This window comes from Hyperolius riggenbachi, chromosome 8, assembly GCF_040937935.1.
Source record: "Hyperolius riggenbachi isolate aHypRig1 chromosome 8, aHypRig1.pri, whole genome shotgun sequence".
Taxonomy (NCBI): Eukaryota; Metazoa; Chordata; class Amphibia; order Anura; family Hyperoliidae; genus Hyperolius; species Hyperolius riggenbachi.
In genome coordinates, this window is record NC_090653.1 from 238,885,932 (window position 1) to 238,911,899 (window position 25,968).

The 25,968-nt window shown below is 43.8% G+C and overlaps 1 protein-coding gene across 11 annotated transcripts in view; it reads left to right on the forward strand.

The window, feature by feature from the left end:
- Nucleotides 1-25,968, forward strand: part of IQSEC2 (IQ motif and Sec7 domain ArfGEF 2) — a 394,948-nt gene that overhangs the window by 355,182 nt on the left and 13,798 nt on the right. For all 11 annotated transcript variants that reach the window (XM_068248403.1, XM_068248411.1, XM_068248410.1 and 8 more), the window contains 6 exons: nt 1,308-2,188; nt 14,567-14,728; nt 21,053-21,175; nt 22,860-23,026; nt 25,565-25,704; nt 25,801-25,926. In XM_068248403.1, the coding sequence (XP_068104504.1) occupies nt 1,308-2,188; nt 14,567-14,728; nt 21,053-21,175; nt 22,860-23,026; nt 25,565-25,704; nt 25,801-25,926 (1,599 nt within the window). The remainder of the gene's footprint in view (nt 1-1,307; nt 2,189-14,566; nt 14,729-21,052; nt 21,176-22,859; nt 23,027-25,564; nt 25,705-25,800; nt 25,927-25,968) is intronic.

Below are 25,968 nucleotides of genomic sequence, written 5' to 3' on the forward strand. Positions count from 1 at the left end.
GGTTTGGCAGCCATCTTGAGAAAGGGCACAGTGACATCTTTACTCTGTATTGCCAGTACAGTGGGCCACGCAAAGAAAAATGAAAAACTACCTACTATTAGTAGGTTAGGGCACATAACATTGGCCCAAAAATAAGCTGTAAAAGGATTTCTTGTCACTATAATTGAATAAATTATAGTGTGCAAATTTTGGTATGTTGTAGACAGGGCTGTGGAGTCGGAGTTGGGGCAGTTTTGGGTACCTGGAGTCAGTCGGTGGTTCCATAAACTGAGGAGTCAGATGATTTTTTTTTACCGACTACACATCCCCGGTAAGTATTAGACTAAGGAGTCAGAGCAATTATGGGTACCTGGAGTCGGAGTTGAGGAGTCAGAGGATTTTTTTTACAGACTACTCAGCCCTGGTTGTAAATCTACTTTTTTTTCTTTCATTGTTTTCATGGGTTGTTGCCCAAAGTTCTGTGTCAAAGGTAATCAAAGCTAAGCTTCAGGTAAATAGCTTAATACATCCCCAGTTGAAGTAGAGTATGTGTGAAATACCTTACCTGCCAAAAGATTTGTAGATCTGCATTGCCTCCCTGGATTTAGATAACGTCACGCAGCAAAGCCAGTTCCCTGAACTCGCTGTCCTCCTTTGTGTTCCAAGCACACTCAGAATAGTCATGTTCAGTCGACTAGATCATCATTACGGACTCTCCCCCTGTAAGCAAGCTTTCAGGACAGTACTGTACAATGCCATAAAAAATGAATTGTCTTGCATGCTCTGTTCCCACTTATGTCGAACCATGTGCGGCCAGCGGGAGCGGACACTGTAGTGTCCGCTCCAATGATCCGCAGTGGTCCTGGCTGTAGCCCAGGGAAGGTGCGTTACCCCCATAGGCTATATAAGGGACCGCATCTGCCTGCCTGTGAATATTGCTGATTCACAGAAGTGTGGTCCCCTCACAGCAACGGATCCATTGCAGAGTGACAAAGGTGAACGGCTCCTATTTATAAAATAGGAGCTGTTCACTGTCCATTTAGCAGTGAGCAGAGAACGAGAAAAAAAAATTCCATTTCCGACACAAGTGGGAACACAGCCTCATTCCTATCCCTCCCACTTCCGGTATGAATGCTACTGTGCAGCAGATTACCGGAAGCTGTATTTTACCGTGTGTATTTTTGATCAACATATATCTGAATTAAATTGTGCCCTTTTGTACTCCCACAGAGTTACATTCTAATGGTGGATGCGGAAAATCTATGTGTTTGGACTTTTTGCATGTCTACATTGGAATTCCATTCTTACTTTGTTTTTCTTCTGTTTAGGTGAAGTCCTTGGCAGAGTCGATAGATGACGCCCTAAGCTGTCGCTCTATTCACTGTCCGGACCCACGAGATGAAAAGGGAAGCTTGGAAAAGGGAGAGAGCAAAGAACAACATGACAGCACTGCCACTTCCTTCAGTGATGTCACGCTTTATATGGATGAAGGAGTTCCCGTGTCGCCACTTTCACTAGACCGGCCCCCAAGCTCTGATCAGGACACTCCACAAGGAACCAGCTCTCGGCAGGAGTATTGGGCCACCTCCTCTTCTCGGGAGGACAGCAGGGAGAATGGTAGTAGACGGAGCACGCCATGTATGGAGTGCCGAGACTTTCGAATGAGAGGGGCACATCTTCCTTTATTAACTATTGAGCCTCCTAGTGACAGTTCTGTGGACCTAAGTGACCGATCGGACCGAGGGTCTCTAAATAGACAAGTTGTTTATGAACAAGAAAACTGCAGCCCACATGGGACTCTTAAGCAGGCCCCTCACAAAGGACCTGCGCGCTCTCCACATCCCCATCGCCATTATCATCCAGAACCTCCGCCTCCCCCATCAGACTCTGGGGGTGGAAATAATGGTTCCTCAATGGTAGTCGGGGGAGGTGGCATAGGAGGGGGGAGACATATGCATCATGGTGGCAAACAGGAACTTGGGGAGAACTCTGATGGAGACAATGAAAGTCTGAACAGCACCACAAATTCCAATGAAACCATCAACTGCAGCTCAGGCTCTTCTTCCCGTGATAGCCTACGGGAGCCCCCCAATACCCTTTGTAAGCAAACGTACCAGAGGGAAACAAGGCACAGCTGGGACTCTCCGGCTTTCAACAACGATGTAGTGCAGAGGAGGCAGTACCGCATTGGTCTTAACCTCTTTAACAAGTAGGTGCTGCAAATACACCACCACCAAAACACCAGATATGTGTGGGTCTTAACATGCTTAAACATGTGCTTCTGAGCGTTGTGTTCTACCAATACCGTGATCTATGGTTGTGGGAAAACTGTTGTTGCTGGACCATGTGTTACATGATTGTAGTATGGAAACTAGCATCTGTCTCCTTGAATTATCAGTGTATTGGATCAGAAATACATTCTTTGCGGTTTGTCTACTCTGTGGCCTTAGGAGCCAGAACCCGACACGCAGCACATTTTTGTGTAGCTCCTCATTCTATCCAAGGATAGGTGTGTCACAAACAGCTACATGGAGCTGTAAAACCTACTGTCTGCACGAAGCAGCCTGGCCTCTCACAGTGCCTTATGGGACAAGAGTATGGTGCTTAACCCACTTAACCTTTCCCAGTACTCTGTTGCAGGGGGACCTGTTACAGTTACTATTATTTTATCTTCCTGTTCTGTGCAATGGAAGGGACATGGCTTTGGCAATGGGGGTTGTGTTGTGGGGGTTTGCTGTGGAGCATGGTGAATCTGGACTTTGGTATTGGGGAAAAAGGTTAACTTGCCACTAAGACTTTTTTCAGTTTTTCTGTATGGACAGGCGGTTGGTAATAGTATGCAGACACGTGAAGCTTGTGCTAGTGTGCAGTGAGGCTAATGCTGGGTACACACGGTGTGTTCCCGCACTCGATGCCCCGTTCGATTCCCGGCCGCTCGATTATTTCCGATCACGTTTCGATGATTGTTAGGTCGATTCTCATGTAACGTATGCCAAATCGGCCTAACGATCCATTGAAACGCGAATCGGACATGTCGGAAATAATCGAGTGGCCGGGAATCGACCGGGGCATCGAGTGCGGCAACGCACTTTGTGTACCCAGCATAGGAACTTCAAAAGGTTCTTTCTGTTGGAGTTGGGGCAAGGTGAGGGACTAAAGAACCAAGGCGCAACCTTGCTTGATGAAGCCAGTACTACTGATGAGGTAAAAATTTACACTAACCACTATAAAGAAAGAGACTTGGGGTGCATTCACACATCCAATTTTGATTGGCCAATGACTAGCCAATTTTACCACTGCCTTGTAGCGTGAGTGCCAACAAGTTTTGATTACTTTGAACAAATTGTGTAGGTAATATCTCATACTACATGGAAGTGGTCAAATTGGATGTGTGTACACATCTTTAGGCATTCAAAGCTAGCAGCTGATGATCATTTAGCAAGCAGATGGTTAATTAACTAGCAACTAATCGCTTTGATAGGCTGACATTAATTATCTCCCTTGGGTCACTGGAGATTTGAATGTGACTTTTTTTGCCCATCACTATGCACAGAACAGAGACAATATGTGTCTTTTTGGCCTGCTCTGCTCTTCTCAGTCCTTTGTACATGAGAGGCTTAAAGGGAACCCAAAGTGAGAAGGATATGGAGGCTGACATGTTTATTTCCTTTTAAATAATGCGCATTGCCTGGTTGTCCTGCTGACCCTCTGTCACTAATACTTTAAACCACAGACCCTGAACAAGCATGCAGATATATAACAAATCTGACAAGATTAGCAGCATGCTTGTTTCAGGTGTGTGATTTACACCCTACTGACCAGAAAGATAAGCAGGACTGCCAGGCAACTGGTATTGTTTAAAAGGAAATAAATGGCAGTTTCCATAGGTTTCACACATCTGGTTCCTTTTAAATCAATCCTGATGGGTTTTGTGTAACATGAGTTGGACATACAAATGAAATAGCTTCACAATTATTGTGAAGTTGGACTTGTGTGTGTTTAGCTTTTCTATGTTAAAGGTGAGCTTTAATGCATTGCAGGTATAGTGGAAGTGAAGTTTGGGGAGCCTTTTATCTCTGGAAACGGGACCTCTGCTGATGTATTTTATAGCCGTACAGATTGTTCTCTTGAACATACTTGTAGTTGGATTTAGTTTTTATGGCTAATGCAGTTTTGTTATTTGATGAAGATATTGATTAAGTTGCCTTACTTCCCAAAACCGATACTTTCATTGTTGGCGGGATTACTTGGGCTTGGTTATTTCTGGTCATCCCGTTGTGTTTCTCACAGAGTCGTGTAAAGATGGCGTCTGTATGCTAGATCATCATAAGTAGCACTGATTCGGTACCTTGACTTACTTTGTCCTGTGTGACTTTCCGTAGCCCTGAATTGCCACATATCTTACCCGGTCAACCTAGCTTGAACTTGGTGCCTAGATCTAATGCTGGATCGACACGGTGCGTTCGCGCACTCGATTTCCCGCGCGATTCCCGTCGATTTGTTTATTTCCAACATGTCCGATTTGGATTTCGATGCGTCGCTAGGTCGATTTGGCATACTTTGCATGCGAATCGACCTAACGATCCATCGAAATCCAAATCGGACATGTTGGAAATAAACGAATCGACGGGAATCGAGCGGGAAATCGAGTGCCCGAACGCACCGTGTGGATCCAGCATTACCTCTGTCCTAATCTATCTTTCAACTTAAAGTGAACCTGAGATCAAATAAAAGAAAGAAATTCTACATACCTGGGGTGTCCTCCAGCCCCCTTCACGCTGATCGGTCCCTTGCCGTCATCCGCCTGGATCTTCTGCTAGAGGTCCTGGTAATTCCCATAATCGGGACATACTGCACATGGCCGGACTGTGCCTGCGCCAGCTGGACGGACTACAAGGATTCCTAGCAGAAGATCCAGGAGGCCGGCGAGGGACCGATCATCATAAAGGGGACTGGAGGAAGCAGTTTAAAACAAACCTGTGATTGGGGGAGGGGTTAATTACCTCAGTAGTGGAGAAGCCTCTGGATGATCCAGAGACTTACCAGAGCCTCTTTGAGGCCACCGTTCCTCTACAACCTAGGTTCTCAACGTGCGGTACACGTACCCCAGGGGGTACTTCTGATGGATAGTGGGGGTACTTTGACTTGATATACTTAACCAAGAAGAATAACAAATTTAGAGTTTTAGAAAATGATAAATCTTATTTAAACTGCACCAAATTAGTATTTTAGCTAATTAAAAGCAATAATAAATGCTTGGAAATAGTTTACAACCAATTATCATGTACTACGATTAAATATATATTTGTCAAGGGGTACTTGTGATAATGTGTACTATGCTAGGGGGTACTTGGTGAGCACAAGGTTTTAAAAGGGGTACTTAGCAATAAAATGTTGAGAAACACTGCTCTACAAGACTCTCAAGCGCATCCATACTGGGCTTGCCCAAGTAAGGTCCGCACATCCAGTGAGTATCCAATTTTTATTGCTATTTTTTTAAAAGGTACTCTTTTAAAGTAAACATGAAGTTGAAAAAAACTGTATAAGCACCTGTCCAATCTGAGTTGCTGACCTCCGACTGTTCCGCTTGTTGGTCAGACATATACTTGCACATTACTCGGTTAACCCGTTTCCCTAAGATTCATGGAAAGTTGATTTTTTTGTTGTTGTTGTTTGAGTTGTGGACCTGATTAGGCATTTGAAGTGAAATTTCCTCTTTATAGCATTGCAATTGGGAGTTGTGTTGTTACCGGCTGCATGCTTTTCTTCCTGATGTCTGGTACTTCAGTATTACATTGCCATGATTTTGCCAGAGTGTTTTGCAATATACCCCATGGCTTAATTATTATTATTATTATATTCAATTTTCAGCCTCTATTCTGTTCTGATTAGTTTATTATTGACAGAACTGCTTTAACCCAGTCTTATTTTAATTAATATGAGAGCGTTAACATATGTAACTTGATTAACCTGTTTTACCAGGCTCAAGGCTTTTGTAGTGTCTACTTTAAGGTGAACTCGTGCCAAAAACATTCAGTTTGAAGTAGAAAAGGTGTGCAAAGGAACAGATACAACATAAGGAAGGAAGGGCAAGGGACAAAGGGAGAAAGCTTAATTCTGTATTTTGACAAAAAGACAAAATCACTTTTATGTGCTCATTCACACTAGCCACTGAGTAAAAATGCACAAACCTGCATAAATAAAAACTCATGAATGTGTGTGAATGGTTTTGTGAGTTTCCATGCATTTCCATGAGTTTTAACTCCTGGCAAGTTGAAATGTTTTTAAACGGGCCTTAGGCCTAGTGACGAAATGAGTCTATGGACTCTCATGTTCCCTTGTGAAATGAACACTATGGCCTCAATTCACTAAGCTTTATCGAAACACTTTATCGAACGTTTGATAATTTACCTCATGAGTAAAATCTAATTTTGAATTCACTAAATTGTTATAGATTTATTGAATGTTTTATCGATAAAATGTTCAATAAATCTTTAACACTTTAGTGAATTCAAAATTAGATTTTACTCATGAGCTAAATTATCAAACGTTCGATAAAGTGTTTGATAAAGCTTAGTGAATTGGGGCCTATGTGCAGGGAATCAAAACTCACTGCAACTCAGTGTAAATGAACCCTATAGGAAGGTAATAGGAAGTAACTGTATCTTCTAATCAGTAATGTGTTAAGGTCCATCCCTACACACCTGATGTTACCCATTGGTCATCAGAACCCACTGGGCCAGGCTGTACAGATGTAGAATCATTAACTGTGTAGCTATAAAGGTGCTCCATTACTATGGGGGTGGGGGCAGATGGAAGGCGGAGCAGCGCATATGTGATGTCATATGGGGGAGCAACGCACACAATGCACATGGTCATCGCCCGGCCAAGTTGAGTCATCCGGTGAATCGCTTGCAGGGCAACGATTGGGGGCCACTGTACACATACATGATTATCGGCTGAGGCAGTAATTATCAGCCACCTTCAATGTCTTTGATCATGTGAATTTAGGTAGCTTTAATCTGGATATCTGTGTATTTAGTCTGCTATCTTGTTTGTAAAGTTTCGGATGTAGTGAAATGTATTGACTAAAAATGCATCTCATAGATTGTTACAGTTCCTTGCAAAAGTCTGGAGCATGACTGGTGTGTGCATGAATATGTGATTGTGCTTATACTGTGTAACGGTTGGGTGTTGCAACTCAGATGTCTGATTATTTGGTGATCTGCAGAATCACCAATAATGCAGACGCTATACCTGATTATGTGTGATCTGCAGAATCACCAATAATACCAGTATAGCAACACAAAGAGCTGAGTGTGTAGTGTTTGGTGCAACCGTAACTTTAATAGTTTTATGAGACCTCACCAGAGGGGCTGGTGAGGTACTATCAGAACACTAAGAGGACAGATTAGACCAAACCTCCCCAGTGGGGCTGGGAAGGTACAGACAGAGAATATAGAAATAGTCTAGCTGGTTTCTGACAGGAGAACTGGCAAGAGACAAACACCAATCAGACAGATAATAAAAGACCTTTTCCGGATGGCCTGGAGGGTCTACTAGGAGATAGACCAACTAGTCCTTACCAGGGAAGCTGGCAAGGAACTAGTAAAACAGGTAGCAAGGAAGCCACACCAGACCTTTCCAGTGGAGCTGGAAAGGTAATACAAGGGACTTGGATAGTTTTAGCCAAACCTTCCAGAGGAGCTGGGAAGTTACTATCAGTCACCAAGCCACACCTCACCAGTGGAGCTGGTGAGAATAATAAATAAAGAACGGGTGCTCATCAGTGGGACTGATGAGCCTCAGAAACCACACAGGCTAGGCCCCTACAGAGGTGCTGGCTGGCCCAAGCTGGAACTAATAAAGGCTAGGCCCCTTCAAAGGTGCTGGCTGGCACTAGCTACTCGGTACTACTACATATGGCCAGACCGAGGGTACTGGGAATGTACTAACAGATACAATAACAGAATAGTTTGACAAGACCTCACCAAATGGGCTGGTGAGGCACTATCAGTGAACAGCCCGTACAATAAAGTACAAACCCCAGCAAGCTGGGGACACTGGAACTAAGATATAGAATCTCCCGGGGAGCGGGTGATTCAAATAGTACTGCTACCTAGTGATCACCTGAGGAGCAGGCGATTAAGGCTGTACTGCAGCCTAGCAGAACCACTTCACCAGAGGAGCTGGTGAAGCTAACACCTCACCAGTGGCTAGGGCCCACTGGTGAGTAGAATGGTCAGGCAGGCAAGAGTCGGCAACAGAGAGGACAGTTTCAGAGCAGAAACGTGAGGCAGAAGAGTAATCGATAATCAGGCAGAGGTTCAGCAACTTTGAGGCAGATAGACGGAAGTGCAGAATCAGCAAGCAAGATCAGAGTCAGTTTAGCCAGAGTCATAGACAGGAAATCAATAACGATAATACAATCAGATAAGCTAACTATAGATAGATGTATATCGCAATTATCGCATATACATCTATCATCAACAGGAACCTCACTATGATATACAAAATAAGCAATATCCTAATCTAGGTGTGAAGTCCTTGATTTCAACACCTGGGATCTAGTCTAAGGTCAGAGCGCTAACACTGGATGCATTCACGGCAACAGACAGCGCTAGACTGAAGCCCGAAGGCTTAAGAAGCAGAGGAGACCTCACTGGCACGCCCCCTGCTGCCAGCCAATCCGGGGCGCCGTGAGTCTCCTCTGATGTCAGCTGACCAGCTGACCCCCCCCTTCAGACTGACTTTAGGTCTTAGCTGGGAGCCTTTATTTACTTTGACGTTGATTCCTAAATACCATTGTGAGACATTAAGGTAACTATTTTTAAGTTTTATGGTTATCTTCCAGCACTTAGTGTAAATGGTCTATAAATCTTTTTAAATGATCCTGTTAAGTTCCTTATGAAGTTTCTAGTTGCATAGTCACAGGGGAGGTGCAGTTCTTGTACAGTAAACAAGCATATAAAGTTACAGAAGTATTTTTGGAATTTCTCAGGTGTCAGACTGATCTGCAGGGGAACCTCCTGTTAGCTGCTGGCCTCATCATTGCAGGAACCCCCAACCCCCGGCTATGAGTGATCCACATCAGGGATGGAATTGACATCACAAGTGGCAGCTGCTATGTTGTTTAATTGGTTTGCAGATATTAGGGAATAGCTATGTAAAGCACATTAGGGCCCAATCCAATTTACTATTTCTCTTCTTTTTTTTCATTAGGAGATGCAGTAATTTTTCATCTTCTGTTGAAAATATACTGCTAAAATTATTTTAAAAAATTAGTATTTTTTTGCTTGCAGATGGCTTAAAGGGAACCTGAGATGAGAAGCGTCTCAGGTTCCATACTTACCTGGGTCTTCCTTAATCCCCCTTAAGGCCGCTCATCTCTTACCTTCTCCCCATGTGACTCCTGTCACCCGCTGTTCAGCCCGGAAGCCTGGCTGAATCGCACCTCATTGCGCATGCGCGGCCTTGCCAGACACGCTTCCCCTTCGTTCTCCCATCCCTGGAAGTGTTCTGCACCTACGCAGTAGGACTGCGCAAGCACAAAGCGCTCCAAGCCGTGGGAGCGTGACAGAAGAGCGTGCCCAGCCAGGTTCATGCATGCGGGACAAAGTGCGACTCAGCCAGGCTTTCGGGCTGAATTGCGGGTGACAGGAGTCACCCAGGAGACAGTAAGGGACGAGCGTCTTAAGGTGGGGGCTTAAGGATGCCCCAGGTAGGTATGGTACCTAAGATGCTTCTTGTCTCAGGTGAAAATATCGCCTTGGAGAAAACCTTAGGAGAAAAAGTGAATTTAATCTGGCCCAATGTCAATATTCTTGTAGATGTTTGTGACTGTTGCTGCTTTATTCAACTGATGTCCATGTTAGAGCAGTAACAGCCGTGAGGCATACAACTATTGCCTAAAGTTGCGTTGGAATAAGGCAGGGACGTGAAAAATAATTTTTAACTGAATTGATCAATTATTTAATAAGCTAAGACGTAAATACCTATTTCTGACTGCCTGATAAACTCAACAGTTGTTTCCAAGTGTCGCCTGCAGCGCCACCTGCTGGCACGGTCTTATATTACACAGCAATCATAAATGTAATGAGGGATATGTATCCGGACTAGAGAATAACCAAGCAGCTCAGGGTGACCCAAACCACTAGGAATGTATAGGGGGATAAAAGAGACTGAAAAGCTTTCCTACTAATAAGCAATGCTTGGTGAAATTTGCCTTCTTAAAACGGAAGGAAATTTGCAATAATTCATCTATAAGTGAACATTTGTGGTTACCCACAATGCACCACTACTGAATATGCAAATTATCCCTTTTCACCCCTGTAAGCAAGGCAAGCATCCAGAACCGCTGGTGTATAGCAAACGTTTCCGGACTAGAGTTGAGGAAAGAAATCACCCTGTATCCAGATTTTCACCGACTATAATGGAAATTTATAAAAGCTACACAGCTGTCAATCTGATTAGACAGTTGAGGACTCTTTGCTATCATTTTGCTTTTGTTTCTGCAGCCCTTTATCTCAGGGACCACTCATCATTTTGACATGTTGTTTTTACTACAGAGAGCCTCTGACAGTCTTAACTGGTCATCATACACACAGTTTCCATTTCCTAAGCTTGTGAAGAGCTATGGATCTAAATATCCATACCACCTGTAGGTAATGGTGTAAACTTAATAAGGTTACTTTATGTATACTGCACACTTTCAACTCCCCCAGAGGATGAAGGAACTAAAAAAAAAAAAAAAAAAAAAAAAGTAATTTAAAGTGAACCCGAGTTGAGTGATATGGAGGCTGCTATATTTATTTCCTTTTAAGCAATACCACTTGCCTGGCAGCCCTGTTCATCTATTTGGTTGCAGTAGTGGCTGAATTGCACCAGAAACAAGCATGCAGCTTATCCAGTCAGTTCTGGCAATATTGTCAAAACACCTGATCTGCATGCTTGTTCAGGGTCTATGGCTGAAAGTATTAGAGGCAGAGGATCAGCAGGATAGCCAGGCAATTCTATTTCTTAAAAGGAAATAAATATGTCCGCCTCCATATCCCTCTCACTTCAGTTGTCCTTTAAGAGTCTAAATGAAGGAATTCTAGAAAGATGAGTTCCCCTCAGTTCCTGGGCCTTGAAGGTGACATTTTTACTGTTGGCAGGTGATACTGCTTGCGTTTTTGGCAGTTGGAAACAGCTGTAAACAGCTGTTATTTCCCACAATGCAATGAGGTTCCCAGACTGGAAACTGTCAAGGACCATGATCCTGACCTCATACTGTGGCATGGGTTTTACCACAATATTAGCCATACAGAGCCCCCTGATGATCCATTTGCGAAAAGGAAAAGATTTCTCATGGAAAAGGGGGTATCTGCTACTGATTGGGATGAAGTTCAATTCTTGGTCATAGTTTCTCTTTAAAGCAGGTCTGTTAAGACTCTGAACATCATGCTCACCCCCACACTAAATAAAAATTCTCACAGAAGTGCTGAAATACGGTAGTTGACCATTATGCTGAACATGAGGCTTCAGGCTTCCTCAGTCAGCAGTCACATGACAGAAAGCCCGAGCGCCTGGCCACATGATATCTGCTGTGGAGGAAGGAGGAGGTCATAGTGCAGACTCTGTCCAGCATACGGCTGGCACTGCATCAAAGAATCCGAACTGTGCATGAATATTTTCCACCTATTAATGCTGCATACATTTAGGTACCTCTTGATTGTCTGTGCTAATGTATACTTGATTAAAGGACCACTATCGTGAAAAAAGTAGGTAGTTAAAATCTGACAGAACCCACAGGTTTTGGGCCGGTTCATCTCCTCGTGGGGGATTCTCGGTTTTTAGTTGTTTTCAACAGCAGTTTAACTGCCATAATAGTAAGATACCAGCCAGCCTCTCTACTCACTTGCTCACTATTTTGTCAGTTTTGCAACTGCTGTTCATGAAATGCTGTTGAAAACAAAGAAAACCCTGAGAATCCCCCATGAGGACATGGACTGGCCCAAAACCTGTCGTTTCTGTCAGATTTTAACTGCCTACTTTTTTTTTCCAATAGTGGTCCTTTAAAGCTGTGTCAGGCAGACTTTTATCCTGTATGTACAGTAATTGAATTTTAGCTTTAAAAAAAGTCTAGAAAAGTGGTTTATATTTTTGGCCCCCTGTTTCTGTATAAAATGTTGCAATTGTCACAGGAGTGGAGAAGCACCCATGCAAAGAAGACTCTGGTGTGCCTAAGCCCAAGGTCACAGTACCATGTGGCCAAATCCCAAACCATCCACAAGGCTGGCACCACCAGGTGTAAAACGATGCTCTTTTATTTCAAAACATCATTAAAATGACATCCAGTCAGTACAAAATAAGCGGTTACAAGCTTGACACCCTTTTTCAAGCCATAGAGCTATACGACTTGATAATGGGCGTCAAGCTTGAAACAGCGGGCTGTTGCCATGGCCATATTCACTCGTTTTTTACTTGATGTCATTTTAATGACATTTTGAAATGAAAGAGATTTTTTTTTTACCTGATGGTGACAGCTTTGTGGATTGTTTGTGTATGACAGGGGTCCCCAAACGTTTTGGGTCGAGGGCTGGGTCAACATACTTCAGACTGCTGGGGGGGGGGGGGGGGCGGAGTATACATAAAATGATGTCTTTGCGGGCCAGACTGTGAAGCATACCCAGGTGAAAATCTGCAGTCCAATTGGACAGCAGTGTCACCTGATGTGGAATTCGATTGGAAACCAGCGAATTACTGCTTTGTGGCTTCCATCTGGATGGGTGGTGTAAGCACTGCTATTCTATATGCAGATCACCAATATTTAAATATGTAGCTGACCGCATCTATAAGTAATACATTTTGTGTGTGTGGGGGGGGGAGGTGGCTGGTAAAAGAGCCCGCGGGCCTTAGTTTGACGACCGCTGGTGTATGAAATGTTAGTAATCTCAATAAAGTAGGAGTATACAGACAATACCATATTATAAATTCATTGTAATAGGGGAAATTCATATTTGTCTGCTTCAAGGGCAACTAAAGCGAGAGGGATATGGAGGCTGCCATATTTATTTCCTTTTACGTAATACCAGTTCCCTGGCTATCATGTTGATCCTCTGCCTCTAACACTTTTAGCCAGAGACCCTAAAAAGCATTCAACATATCAGGTGTATCTGACATTGTCCGATCTGATATGATTAGCTGCATGCTTGTTTCTGGTGTTATTCAGACACTACCTTCTGCAGCCAAATAGATTAGCAGGGCTGCCGGCCAACTGGTATTGTTTAAAAGGAAATAAATATGTCAGCTTCCATATCCCTCTCACTTCAGTTGTCCTTTAAGGTAAATGCTCTGCGCATTGCCAAATGCATAACACAACTTCAGAAATCAAATAGTGAGGTATGAACATAGTGGATCAGAAAATTGGAAGGATAGAACAGGGAATAGAAAAAAAAACAGATGTCATATAATTTCTGCTCCTTTATTACTGAAACTGAGCGTGGAAGGGAACAGATAATTAAGCTCATAAAGGATGCCACCCCCCCACCCCCCCAATGACTAAATTGGCCACATGCTTGTTTCAGGGTTGTGACACTACTAATGCTAGAAGATCAGCAGGTCTGCCAGGCAACTGGTATGGTTTAAAAGGAAATAAATATGACAGGCTCCATATACTGTAACTCTCACCTGGACCTAATGCTGGCACATTTTTTAATAATTGCTTGTTATAGTAGTAATTGCATTGCAAAATGCTTTTGTGGTTTTTGTTTTTTCTTCATTAAAGGTGGCAGGTGATTTGGTAAAGCCAGGACCTAACCTCATTTGAGGCTTATCTCAAGCCGCAAATCTAAATGCATTATCTGGCAGCTCAGTAATCAGAGCATCCAAATACTACAGTTTTCATGTGAACTGAGGCTTCTACAGTTAGAATCCTGGTTTAATAGTTTAGTCACATGACCTGAAACAGTTCAGCTGAAGGAGTCAAGTGTGTGTGTGTGTGTGTGTGTGTGTGTGGGGGGGGGGGGGGGGTGTACACTGAACTGCCTGAAAAAATTGCAGCCCTGTAATTATCTGCAGCAGGAAGTGGCTGTTGCAGAGGCTTTTACTGACAAAATGATTCTAACAGTGATTTGTTTAGCTACCGTAATCGCAGAGCCTCTCAACATGCACTTGGAGTCAAAGTGCTGATGCTGAGAATGTGTCCAAATTTGTATATCATGGGACTGTCTGCTGTGGGAGCCTTGAGCAGAGCTTTTGCTCTGTGCAGCAAAAAAAAAAAAAATATTTGAAGGCTTTATTTAGCATTTGTTTATTGCCCTGGGTGGTGGGAGGGGTACAAAGTCCTTTCATAGTTCCAATATAACTTTTCCTCATACCTTATACAAGATCTGTAGCTTTGGGCAGGGCATGCCGGAAAAACTGAAGAAAAGTACTTGACAGATAGGAATTGATGGATTTTGACATGCCAGGGCTGTAAAAACTATGCTTATAAATAGATTTGATATTGTTATACTTATGATTACAGATTATACTTGTTTTCCATTTCTCTTAAAATGTTAATTGTATGTCATTTATTATGTTCTGATTTTGTTTTTGCTTGCAGAAAGCCAGAAAAAGGAATCCAGTATTTGATCGAGAGGGGCTTCCTATCTGATACCCCTGTGGGGGTAGCGCATTTCATCCTCGAGCGGAAAGGCCTGAGCCGACAGATGATTGGAGAGTTCCTTGGAAACCGCCAAAAACAGTTTAACAGAGATGTCTTGGAGTAAGGAGAACTTTTCACATCATTGGATAAAAGCTCTGTGTGTCAGGACAGACGTCCAATTTTTTAAATAAACTTAAAGGGAATCTGAAGTGAAAATAAACTTATGAGATAATGAATGTCTGTGTAGTACAGGCAAGAAATAGAACATTAGCAGCAAAGGAAAGAATCTCCTATTCTTTCCAGTACAGAAATGGTTAAGAAACTTCAGTTATCTACGCAAAAGAGCTTCTCTGACCCAACTTGGGTCGGAGACGGTCCTATTTTTGAAGCACATCAAAGAAACCGTGAAACCGTTTTAGATAAGGTTTTAATGCAGGAAAGTTCAAAGGGTCATTACCTCTGCTCTGTTTCAAAGTTTTTAAAATGCAGTGTGTTGTTTTTAATTGCAAATATGACAGCATGATGCAAAGTTATAAAAAAAAAGCTATACAAAAGATACTCTTCTTTGCTACTAATGTTCTATTAATTATCAGTACTACACATGAAATTCATTCTCATACTTTTTTTCCGCTTCACCGTCACTTTATTAAAGTTCAACAAAAACCAGCATTGAACCAGGCAAATTCTTAAAGCAACCATGTTGATTAGTTTACATTATTTATAAATATTAACATTGGAAATCGACTTTTCAAACTGAAAAATCCTTTGTGGCTGTGCTTGTGGCTGCTGTGTGCTCCTATCAGTACAGACTCAAGACCTCTAAAGCCTTTTACTTCCTTTATAACAGGCATGAGGTCTTACACCTACTTCCTGTGAATTACAAAGCCCCACCTCCTCAAGTAGAAAAAGGATTTCTGCTGTAGTACAGGGATTCCAGTCTAGCATCTGCTATTATTGCTACGTTGTCACATGACCTTGCCTTCCCAGCACCTGAATCCAGAGAGGAGAGAAAGTAAGCCGTACTGCTGTTACAAGCACATTTGGCTCATGAAACAGATATACTGTTCAATACGTTTTATACACTGAATATATTCACTAATCATCCTGATTGATATTAGAATTTGCCTTGTTACATTTTGGGTCTGGTTGGGCTTTAAAGTGACCTGGAAGTGAAAAATGTGCCCGGGGGGGGGGGGGGGGGGGGGTACTTACCTCAGGAAGAGGAAACCACTGGGTCCTGAAAAGGCTTCCCCTGTCCATTGTTGCTGCCTATTCCTATGTTGGGATGCGCAACAAAGCGCTCGTTGGTATCTTGCGCAGGAGCACTAGGCTAGCACCATCCCGCTTGGCTTTCTTCGGAAAAAGCTGGTCCGGAATGGTTCCACTCTACTGCGCTCGAGCCATCTGCTCCTCTGAACAGGCTTGATTATTTCCACCTGAGCGGGACGGTGCTAGTGCGCATGTGCAAAAAGGCCGCTCTTACCAGTGCTGGAAAAGGCTGACGTATGAGGTTTCCCCTTCCTGAGGTAAGGATCCATTTTTTTTATTTAAAAAAAAGGAAAGAGGGGGAGGGGGTACACAATAACTTTAAATGATATGTATTTGTACCATACTTATGCTAAATCAACACCAGCTTGGCTTCAATAATGTAAGCATAACCCATTACTGATTTTGCTTCCTGGCAGAGATCTCAGTATCTCTGGGCTGCTTTATGTTTATAATCTCTTCCCCAAAATAAGCAGACAGTACACCACAGATAGCAGTGCTATGGCTGCTGCTATCTTTCTCTGACCTACAGCACACCACTTTCAAAACGCTCCTCATCTGTAATTTGAATCCCACATCTGTGAGTGGTTATCTGCATGTCAGTCATATCCAGTCATGGCATAGACAGGAAGGAAGTGGATTACTGAGTGTACTGCTCATTCTGATAAACAGATAACAGATTCTAGTGATAGAATTCAGATCACAGATAGGCAAGTCATGAGAACACTGGGGAAACGAGAGTAGAAGAGAAACCGAAGAAGCTTGCAACAGCCACAGCACTCATATATGCCAAGTACTGACTGATAGTACTGTGGAGACATTTGTGAACAATAGAGGTCAAATTCCAAATGGGCAATAATTACATTGTTGCTCACAGGGCAATTTATAGCTCGTTTAGTATATGCCCAAGTACATTCATGTTTTAAATGCTACCGTATTAGTAGTGTAATGCTAGGTACACATGATACAACTTTCTGGCGGATTTACCTGCTAGATCGATTTTTTTTTTCCAACATGTCCGATCTGAATTTCGATCGATTTTCTGACCGATTTCCATACAAGTGAACAATAATGAGGAGGCATTCCCGGTGGGGACTAGAATAGTGGTTGCTCAAGTGGAATTTAGCTTGATGGATCACAGAAGGGGAGCACACTAGCACCAGGAAACCTCTAGATTTTCACCTGAAGTAATCATGAACAATTTTTTGGGGCAATCACAACAAAAGCTGTGTGTGTAACTTTGGACGTAAAGCCAATGTAAATTGAAATGAAAAAAAAAAAAACACAGATACTTACCTATGGAGAGGGAAGCCTCTGCGTCCTATGGAGTCTTCCTGTTCCTCTCACGGTCCACTGGTTCCAGCGCTGTTTACTCATTCTAATCTGCCACCACGAAAGGCTTTGGAAGTCTTCAGGAGCCCAAGTGCTCCCAAAAACAGGCGGCTCCATACTGTGCAAGCGTGTGTCTGTGGTGCAAGCTTGTGCGCCTGTCTTTGGGACCACTCAGGTGGCAGATTGGAATGAGGAGATGGCTCTAGAAGGAGGTGAGCATGACTGGAATGGGAAGACTCCATAGGACCCAGAGCCTTTCCTCTCCATAAGTTTTTTTTTTTTTGGGGGGGGGGGGTTTAACCTTCAGATGACATTCACTTTAAACACTAGTTAAAAACCCTTAGTCTCTCTTCTGGAAACATTGTCCCTCATTTCCTGTCCTTGAAACCTCCTGGGAGCTTTGTGGCATCATGATAAAACTAGTAGTCCCAGTACCAAGATGGCAATAACAACTTCTCAGAGATTCAAACTGTTCTCCACTCTTAAAAACCTTTTTCCAGAGGATAGCATTTTGCTTTAGAGCAGAGTGAAAATGTAGATCGTCTCATGGCTGTTTGCTACTGATTTAGGGTCACTGCACAAATCTGTTCATTTATATGACACTTCAGCCTATGTCGGAATAATCTGCCTGCTACTTTGTGTGTAAGAATGTGGCAGGCTGGACTGAGGACATCTGCCATCTTGTTTCCTATGGCAGGATGTGCTGCAGTGAAGCAGCTCTGCCATCTTGGCTGTGAGAGAGCAATGTGTGCTGGAACAAAGAGCCGTGACATCTTGCTTGCGAGCAGGAAGTGCTTCATTATAGGCCTGCCATCTTGTCTGAGGGATCAGGCTCTGCTGGAGACCTGCCATTTCATGGGAAACCAGAATGTTAGATCAGGAGCTGACCAAGTGCTCACAGTTGTATAAGCAATTATCTCCAGAAATGTCTGTTGGGTTGCGTGATAAGGATGCACAAAGGAAATGCTGTGCTGTGGGTTTAAAGCAAACCTGCATCAAGCCTGACATAGTGCATGCTGTACGGGCCTTTTCTCATTCAATCACATTTCTTTCAATCTGAATGATCTTATAGAAAATGTGATTGTCTGCTAAAAAATGTACCATTCATGGACACCCTAGGGCCTAGGACAACCTCTGGTCCCCTGTTGAGTCTGGTGTATGGGCAGAGGCAGGCCTGGATATACATCACTGGAGCCTGTAGGCACAGATGTCCTGGCACCCTAGACTTTGCCCTCCGTGACCCTACAAACCCCACCAAACTGCACTGCAAGTGTGCTGGCTGTCCCAGCTTCATTTCTCCCTTACTTCCCTTGCCCGTCATAGGTAGCTACTGGTAGGTAGGTGTCCCTGTAGCCAGAGGTACCCTCAGAATGAAGTAGCTAGTGTTGCCCCCTGACTGCAGGGAGATCTAGTCAGTGGAATGCCAAGAGCAGGGCGAGTAACCTCTCATTTACACTCTCATCAGTACTTTGCATAGAGGTGGTCATGCTCAGTGAAGGGAATGAGCCGTCTTTCCGTCAACAGGCGCCTGTAGGCACGTGCCTACAGTGCCTTATGGTAAATCCGGCCCTGGGCAGAGGATATGGCACATCTGCTGTTGTACTAGTCTACCACGAAGTACTGACAGCAGAGCAACATGCCAAATTAAAGCCAGTGGATCCTGCACTGACCGATTTACAAGATGATCCATCACTGGACATTAGAATTGGGCACTAAACACAATGCTGTGATTACAATGCAGTCGTGTAATCTGGTCCCACTGCTGACAGGATACAGCAGCAGCTTTAAATTGCAAAAACTAAGCATTTTTGCAATGTAAATGTAATGAAGTGCGATTAAAAAAGGATAGAGTACATGTTTAAACCTTTGTCCAGGTTCTATTACATTCTGAGCCCTGATGAAGATCTAGTGTTGCAGTTCGGGTTTTGTGTGGATTTTTCTCAAAAGTATCACATTTTGTTGCATTGAAGATCTTCTCTTCCAGTTCCTGTGTGTTTTTGCGTTATTCAGTGTCTGTGTGCAGAAATAAAATAAGTGTAATGTGATTCCATTATTTGTGTGATTGTGTTTATTTAAAGGACAACTGAAGCGAGAGGTATATGGAGACTGCTATATGTGTTTCCTTTTAAAGAGAATATGTAATTTAAAAAATCCCTCTGCGGATACTTACCTCAGGAGAGGGAAACCTCTGGATCCTAATGAGGCTTCCCCCGTCCTCCTCCGTTCGAGTGCCTGGGTCCCCGAAATGCGGGGAGGTAAATATTTACGTACCCTGATCCTGCACAGGCGTACTAGCCGCTCTTCATTTGGGTAAGGCGGAAATAGCCGAACCCGAACGATCTGCTCTACTGCGCAGGCGAGAGTCCTTTTGCACCTGCGCAGTAGAGCGGATACGATCGGAGCTCGGCTATTACCGCCTAGCCCAAACGAAGAGCCGATACTGCGCCGGCGCTGGATCCCAGAGAGGTAAATAAATCATGCCTTGTCAAGCTATTCAGGGAACCCAGCGCTGGATTCCCTGAAGCTACAGGGGAGTGCTCATAGGGACCCTGAGGCTTCCCCCTCCCGAGGCAAGTATTCCCCAGAGGGTTTTTTTTTTCCTTTAGAGAGTCTCTTTAAGCAATAACAGTTGCCTGGCTGTCCTGCTGATCCTCTGCATCTAATACCTTAAAGGGGCCCATACACCTAACGATTTTCCCGCCGATGTACAGCCGTTTCGATCACAGTGATCGAAACGGCTGTGAAATTGCCACGCACATCGCTGACAGAACGATGGATTTCCGTCCGAAATCCATCGTACCCATCGACTCCCGTCGATCCATCCATGCGGAAGATTTTTTTCGAGCGCCGGCGGGTCGGGTGTGCATCGATAGCGGCGTTTGAATGCCCGACGACCGACGCAATACAGCGGGTATACATTACCTGTTCCGCCGGCGCGAGTCCCGCTGTCACCGCTGCTCCGTCTCCGCGCTGGTCTGGTCTTCGGCATGCTTCACTTCTTTCTGCCCTGCAGGAAGTTTAAATAGTAGAGCGCCCTCTACTGTTTAATCTTCCTGCCGGGCAGGAAGAAGTGAAGCATTCCGGAGCAGCGGTGTCAGCGGGACACGTGCCGGTGGAACAGGTAATGTATGCGGGGCGGGGAGCGGCGGCAGCACCACCACCACCGCAGATTGTGAACGGTTTCAGGCTGAAATCGATTCACAATCTGTTTGCAGTAAAGGTGGCCATACGATCCCTCTCTGATCAGATTCGATCAGAGAGAGGGATCTATCTGTTGGTCGAATCTGATGACAAATCGACCAGTGTATGGCCACCTTTAGGCATAGACTCTGAACAAGCATATGCAGATCAGGTGTTTCTGACATTGTCAGATCTGATAAGATTAGCTGCATGCTTGTTTCTGGTGTTATCCAGACACTACTGCAGCCAAATGGATCAGCAGGCCTGCCAGGCAACAGGTATTGTTTTTAAAAGGAAATAAATATGGCAGCCTCCATATAATTCTTACTACTGTTGTCCTTTAAAAGACTTCTTCTGTACAATTCAGGTAAAACTCCACATAAATACAAGCTTGATTACATAAATACAAGCTTGATTAACAACGCTTACAATTAATATTCTGAAGATATCCCCTTCCCCTAATCCTCTTTTTGATATTTGTCATTGAAACAAGTCTCCCCATGCGTTACCTGCTTTGTGACCAGGAATGTTAAGATGAATACTTTACACTAGGGAGATGCTGTATATCAGTGCTCTGGTCTGCTGAGAACACTCTGTTTCCGGAATATTGATCACTCCTGAATTTCTATGACAACTGACTCCCTTGTTGCTGCTGTTTTTTTTCAGCTGTGTGGTGGATGAAATGGATTTCTCTAATATGGATCTGGATGAAGCTCTGCGGAAGTTCCAGGCGCACATACGTGTTCAGGGAGAGGCACAGAAAGTGGAGAGACTCATTGAAGCTTTCAGGTGAATGTTCTTTTAAGTTGCTTTTGTACCTGAATGGTAATACTGGTTCTGACTTAATAACCTGGGCTGAATCTTACTGAACATAAGTGATCTTTTACATCAAGCCTAAGGGCGGTTCACACGGACGACAGGCGGCTTCTGGCGGCCGGAATCCACCTCATCCTGTGACATCTCATTCAGGGAGAGGGGAGGCGATGCGGCGATCATCTGCGTCCCGTCGCGATCAGCATTTCTGAAGACGCGGTGGCTAGGCGACCCTAGATGCCGCATGCAACTTCTAGGTCCGTCTTAAACGATGGGGAAAATTGGGATCGGAACGCTGCGTTTGCACAATGAATAGTAATCGACAGTAACCGCGCATTGTTAAACGCTCCCATTCTCTTTAATGGGTACGTTTAGAGGACGAGTCCCGGACGCTTAGCAGTAAATGCCGCCAAGCGTCCGTGTGAACTGGCCCTTAATGTATTACAATATGCACAAAGAAATTAGAATGGTTGGCATTAAAGGTTTATGTGGTCAGCCGCAGAGGGAATATAGGTGTATGGCTGTGCTTGCCGGTAGGCCACCATAATCCAAACCAGTAGAAGCATAAACCCTGGCATCAGTCCATTTACAATGGAAGTTTCACCTGTTCATTTCATCCTCGGCATGCAAAAATTGTCCGACACAAAATGGGGTGCATGAACGGCCTGACAGCTGTTTCGCGGGTCTCCCTGCTTCATCAGAGTCCAACCAAGAAGGGAGACCCGCAAAACGGTTGTCATGCTGTCTATACACCCCATTCGTTGTCTGTCAATTTTTGTGTGCTAAGGATGAAATAAGCAGGTGAAACTTCCATCATAATTGGGCTGGTGCCCGGGTTTATGCATCCACTGGTTTATATTTATCACAGATTGCTTGCTTTATGGCACAAGCTTTCCACCCTCACTTGAGCCATTATGATAGTTTGGTTGGTTCTGAAATTTTTGTTTGTTTTTTTTCAGGTTGTCCTTGATTTGTTAAGGCACCTGTTACACTTGAATTGCAATTGTTTGTTGCATTACCCTGTTTTACCGCAGGGTAATGTAACGGCAAATCAATGGGGCTTAGCACACTTACCACGCGGCGTTGTGCCAGAAGTTTCCAAATCGCCGCTTCAAAGTCAACAGCGTGTTACCGGCAGACTTCTGCGGTGGAAGTACTGTAAGACAATGGGCAATGCTTACCTTTTTAAAAAGGTAATGACTGGAATACGGTGGGGATCCTCAGGTGTCCCAGTGACGTACTTCCTGTCCAGCAGGTAGTGTGTCTTTGGGTGAAGAAGGGGGGGGGGGGGGGGGTTCGCGCTATGCATTTGACTCTGTCAGCGCACTCTGCCGCAAGGTCATATATTTGTGTTTTATTAAAACCAGCCTTAAAAGAATCTCATGGATTATTTTTCACCTTATGTATCAAATCTTTTAAACGCCCAACTAGCCAAAAGTGCTTTATACTTTAGCTCAAAAACAAGGAAGGAGAGCGAATTCCTGAGATATGCTTTAGGGATCAGCCCAAATATGTAATAACTCCAGGCCAGGTTTGCTGAATCACTCGTGTTCCCTTGTAATCTCCAATACATGAGAATATTAACATGTATCTGTGCTACTGCTTCTGTTTTCCACGTGTTCAGTTCCTAACCGCTGCCCTCTGTCCTACTGAATTGCAGCCAGCGTTACTGTGTGTGCAACCCAGCCCTGGTCCGTCAGTTCCGTAACCCAGACACAATATTTATCCTGGCGTTCGCCATTATCCTGCTCAACACCGACATGTACAGTCCGAGCGTCAAACCAGAACGCAAGATGAAGCTGGATGACTTCATTAAAAATCTTCGTGGTAAGTGAATATCTGCCACCAGTAAGGTGTGGATTTTACCCACAGGAAAGGTGAAGCTATTGTCCACAGCCTTCTTCACTGTCTACCATGCATAAGAAATATGAAGACTAGAACCTTATTGGTTGGTATCCGCAAACTGCTATTTTTAAAGAAAAACATGCAAAAAAGACCTGTTTACATTCCCTATTTTAGAAATGTTCCCCATCTTTTTAATGCATACAATAGCAAATTTGCATTAATTATCAATGCACAAAATTTGGTATATACGTATTGCTGGTCGGTACTTTTTGCAATAAAATGTATTTAACACCTTATGCTGGGAATACACAGTTCGTTTTTGAGCCATTTAGATGGCTAGATAGATAATTTCTGACACGTCCGATCTTCTGCCCGATCGTTTCGCCGCTCGATTCCGCATTGAACACAGTGAGAAAAGGTAAGAAAAACGAGCGGAAGATAAGAGAATCACCTGCGGAATCGAGCAGGAAATCTATCGAACGGGAGAATCGAGCGGGAAAAATCGAGCCGTGTATGGCCAGCATAAGACTGCAGGGGACATCTATAAGTGTTTGCGAATGTTTGCTTACATACGCCACTTTAGACCTCTTTAGGGTTGTTTTCCACCAAACTACTTTCACCTGCCTGTCTAAAGGCATTTTGTACAAAGTTTGACTTAACTTAAAATATGCAAATAATAAGTTGATGCAAATGTTACTACAAATTGAAGCAACTTGAAAATGGACAAGTCAAAAGCTTTCACTGCAAGTATTGATTAGTCAATTCACAGTTTTTAAATTTTCATAATATTTAGCATAATGCTATATCATAATAATTTGCATAATTTTCAATCATATCAAATTTGGCTGCACCTCACTGATGATCTCTTACTAATGTGGACTTTGGTACTTACAGATTCGGGCAAGACATTTAATAAACACCATACAAACATTGCTGGCACTGGCACATGCTTTATTAAAAAAAAGGACAGTCTAAAGGATTACAAACAATACGTGGATCAATAGAGATAGAGACTATGGGCCATATGCAATTCACTTTTTCACCTGAGTTTTCTCCTAGGTGATATTTTAAAACTTGTCAATAAAATGCCTTTTAAAGCCAATGGTTACCACTTTAAAAATAAAAAAGTCAGATACTCACCTAAGGAGAGGGAAGGCTCGGTCCGAATGAGCCTTCCCTCTCCTCTCCCGGTGCCCTCGGTGCTGCGCTGGCCCCCCACTGTTCGTGTCCGCCGCCGCAGGGACTTCGGAGGTCTTTGGGAGCTCTCGGGCTTCCGAAGACTGGGCGCTCCATACTACGCGCGCGCCAGTGCGTCATAGAGGGCGCTCGCGCATGCGTAGTATGGAGCGGCCCGTCTTCGGGAGCCCGAGTGCTCCCGAAGGCTTCTGAAAGCTCCCTTCGGCTGCGGAAGTGGCAGTATTTGACCGAACTAGTCGAATACTGCTACGAGGGATCCTGCGTGGGACCGGGCACCGGGAGAGGAGAGGGAGGCTCATTAGGACCGAGCCTTTCCTCTCCTTAGGTGAGTATCTGACTTTTTTATTTTTTAATGGGTAAACATTCACTTTAAGCCCCCAGAAGGCAAGAACATGCTCACAATAATTTTGATAGTACTTTTTAAGCAACTTTTTGGTACTTTTTTAGTTGAAAAGTACTGGAAAGTTATTTAAAATCCAAGATGAAAAAATATCCCCTAGGAGAAAACTCTGGTGAAAAAGAGAATTGCATATGGCCCTATATATCTATTGATCCACGCATTGTATCCGCTATTGACATCCTGAGCACACAGTTTTCATAATCAAGGTGCTGTCTGGATGATTTGAACCTCCCACTTGAATAAACACACCCCCATATTTGACTACCTACTGAAAGACTGTAAGCCTAAGGCTCCCTGCACACTGCGAATCCGTTTTCCAATTCCATTTCCAATTTGCAATTCTGATTTTTCCCTGAATGCAATCAAGCTAAAAACGGAGGAAAAAACGCAGCATGCAGTAACGATTAAAAATCGGAATCGGATGTAATAAATGATTAAAAATCACATGCACTGTGCAGGGAGCCTTATAGTGCCTGCAAACCACAATCTTCCTGGATCCGATAAGGATTAAAATACCCTTCTGGCTGGCTTCTACTATAGTTCTCAAGCTCCTGGTTGCCAGTCACCTGTTTTTCCCTCTCCCCACCACCACAAAAGAGATGCACCTATTTGCAAAACTCTGTTAGTTCTTCCCTGCTTAATGTGTTCTAAAACATTTAACCCTTCGCACACCCTCCTCAGTGTGTTTATAAAAGTCATCATGTGTACCTCCCATCACCCTTCCTTGCTTGCAATAAGAAACCATTTTTTAGCCTGTTCATAAACACACTTAGCAGGAACAGGGAGACCAGACTGCTCAACTGTAGTGCAGCAGTTCTTTCCACAAGGAGTGAAACTTTAAAAACAAATCGGTGAACTGTAGTCACATGGGGTGACTGACTCCTGTATTATAACCCATTCTTCTTACCTCACTTTTCCACTAGGGGTGGATAATGGAGAGGACATTCCCCGGGATCTGCTTGTTGGGATCTACCAGAGGATCCAGGGTCGGGAGTTGAGAACAAATGATGATCACGTATCTCAGGTGCAAGCTGTGGAGAGAATGATTGTCGGAAAGAAACCAGTAAGAAGACTACTCTCATTTTCTATTTATACTCTCTGAGGGACTGAAAAAGGGGAAGAACTATTACATCTCTGAATGCTTGTCTTCTCTCTAAAGGTTCTTTCTCTTCCACATCGACGTCTTGTGTGCTGCTGCCAACTGTATGAGGTCCCAGATCCAAACCGTCCCCAGAGGATGGGTCTGCACCAGAGGGAGGTCTTTCTCTTCAATGATCTTCTGGTGGTGAGTAAAATTTGGCTGTACCAAAGGATTAGTAAATCATAT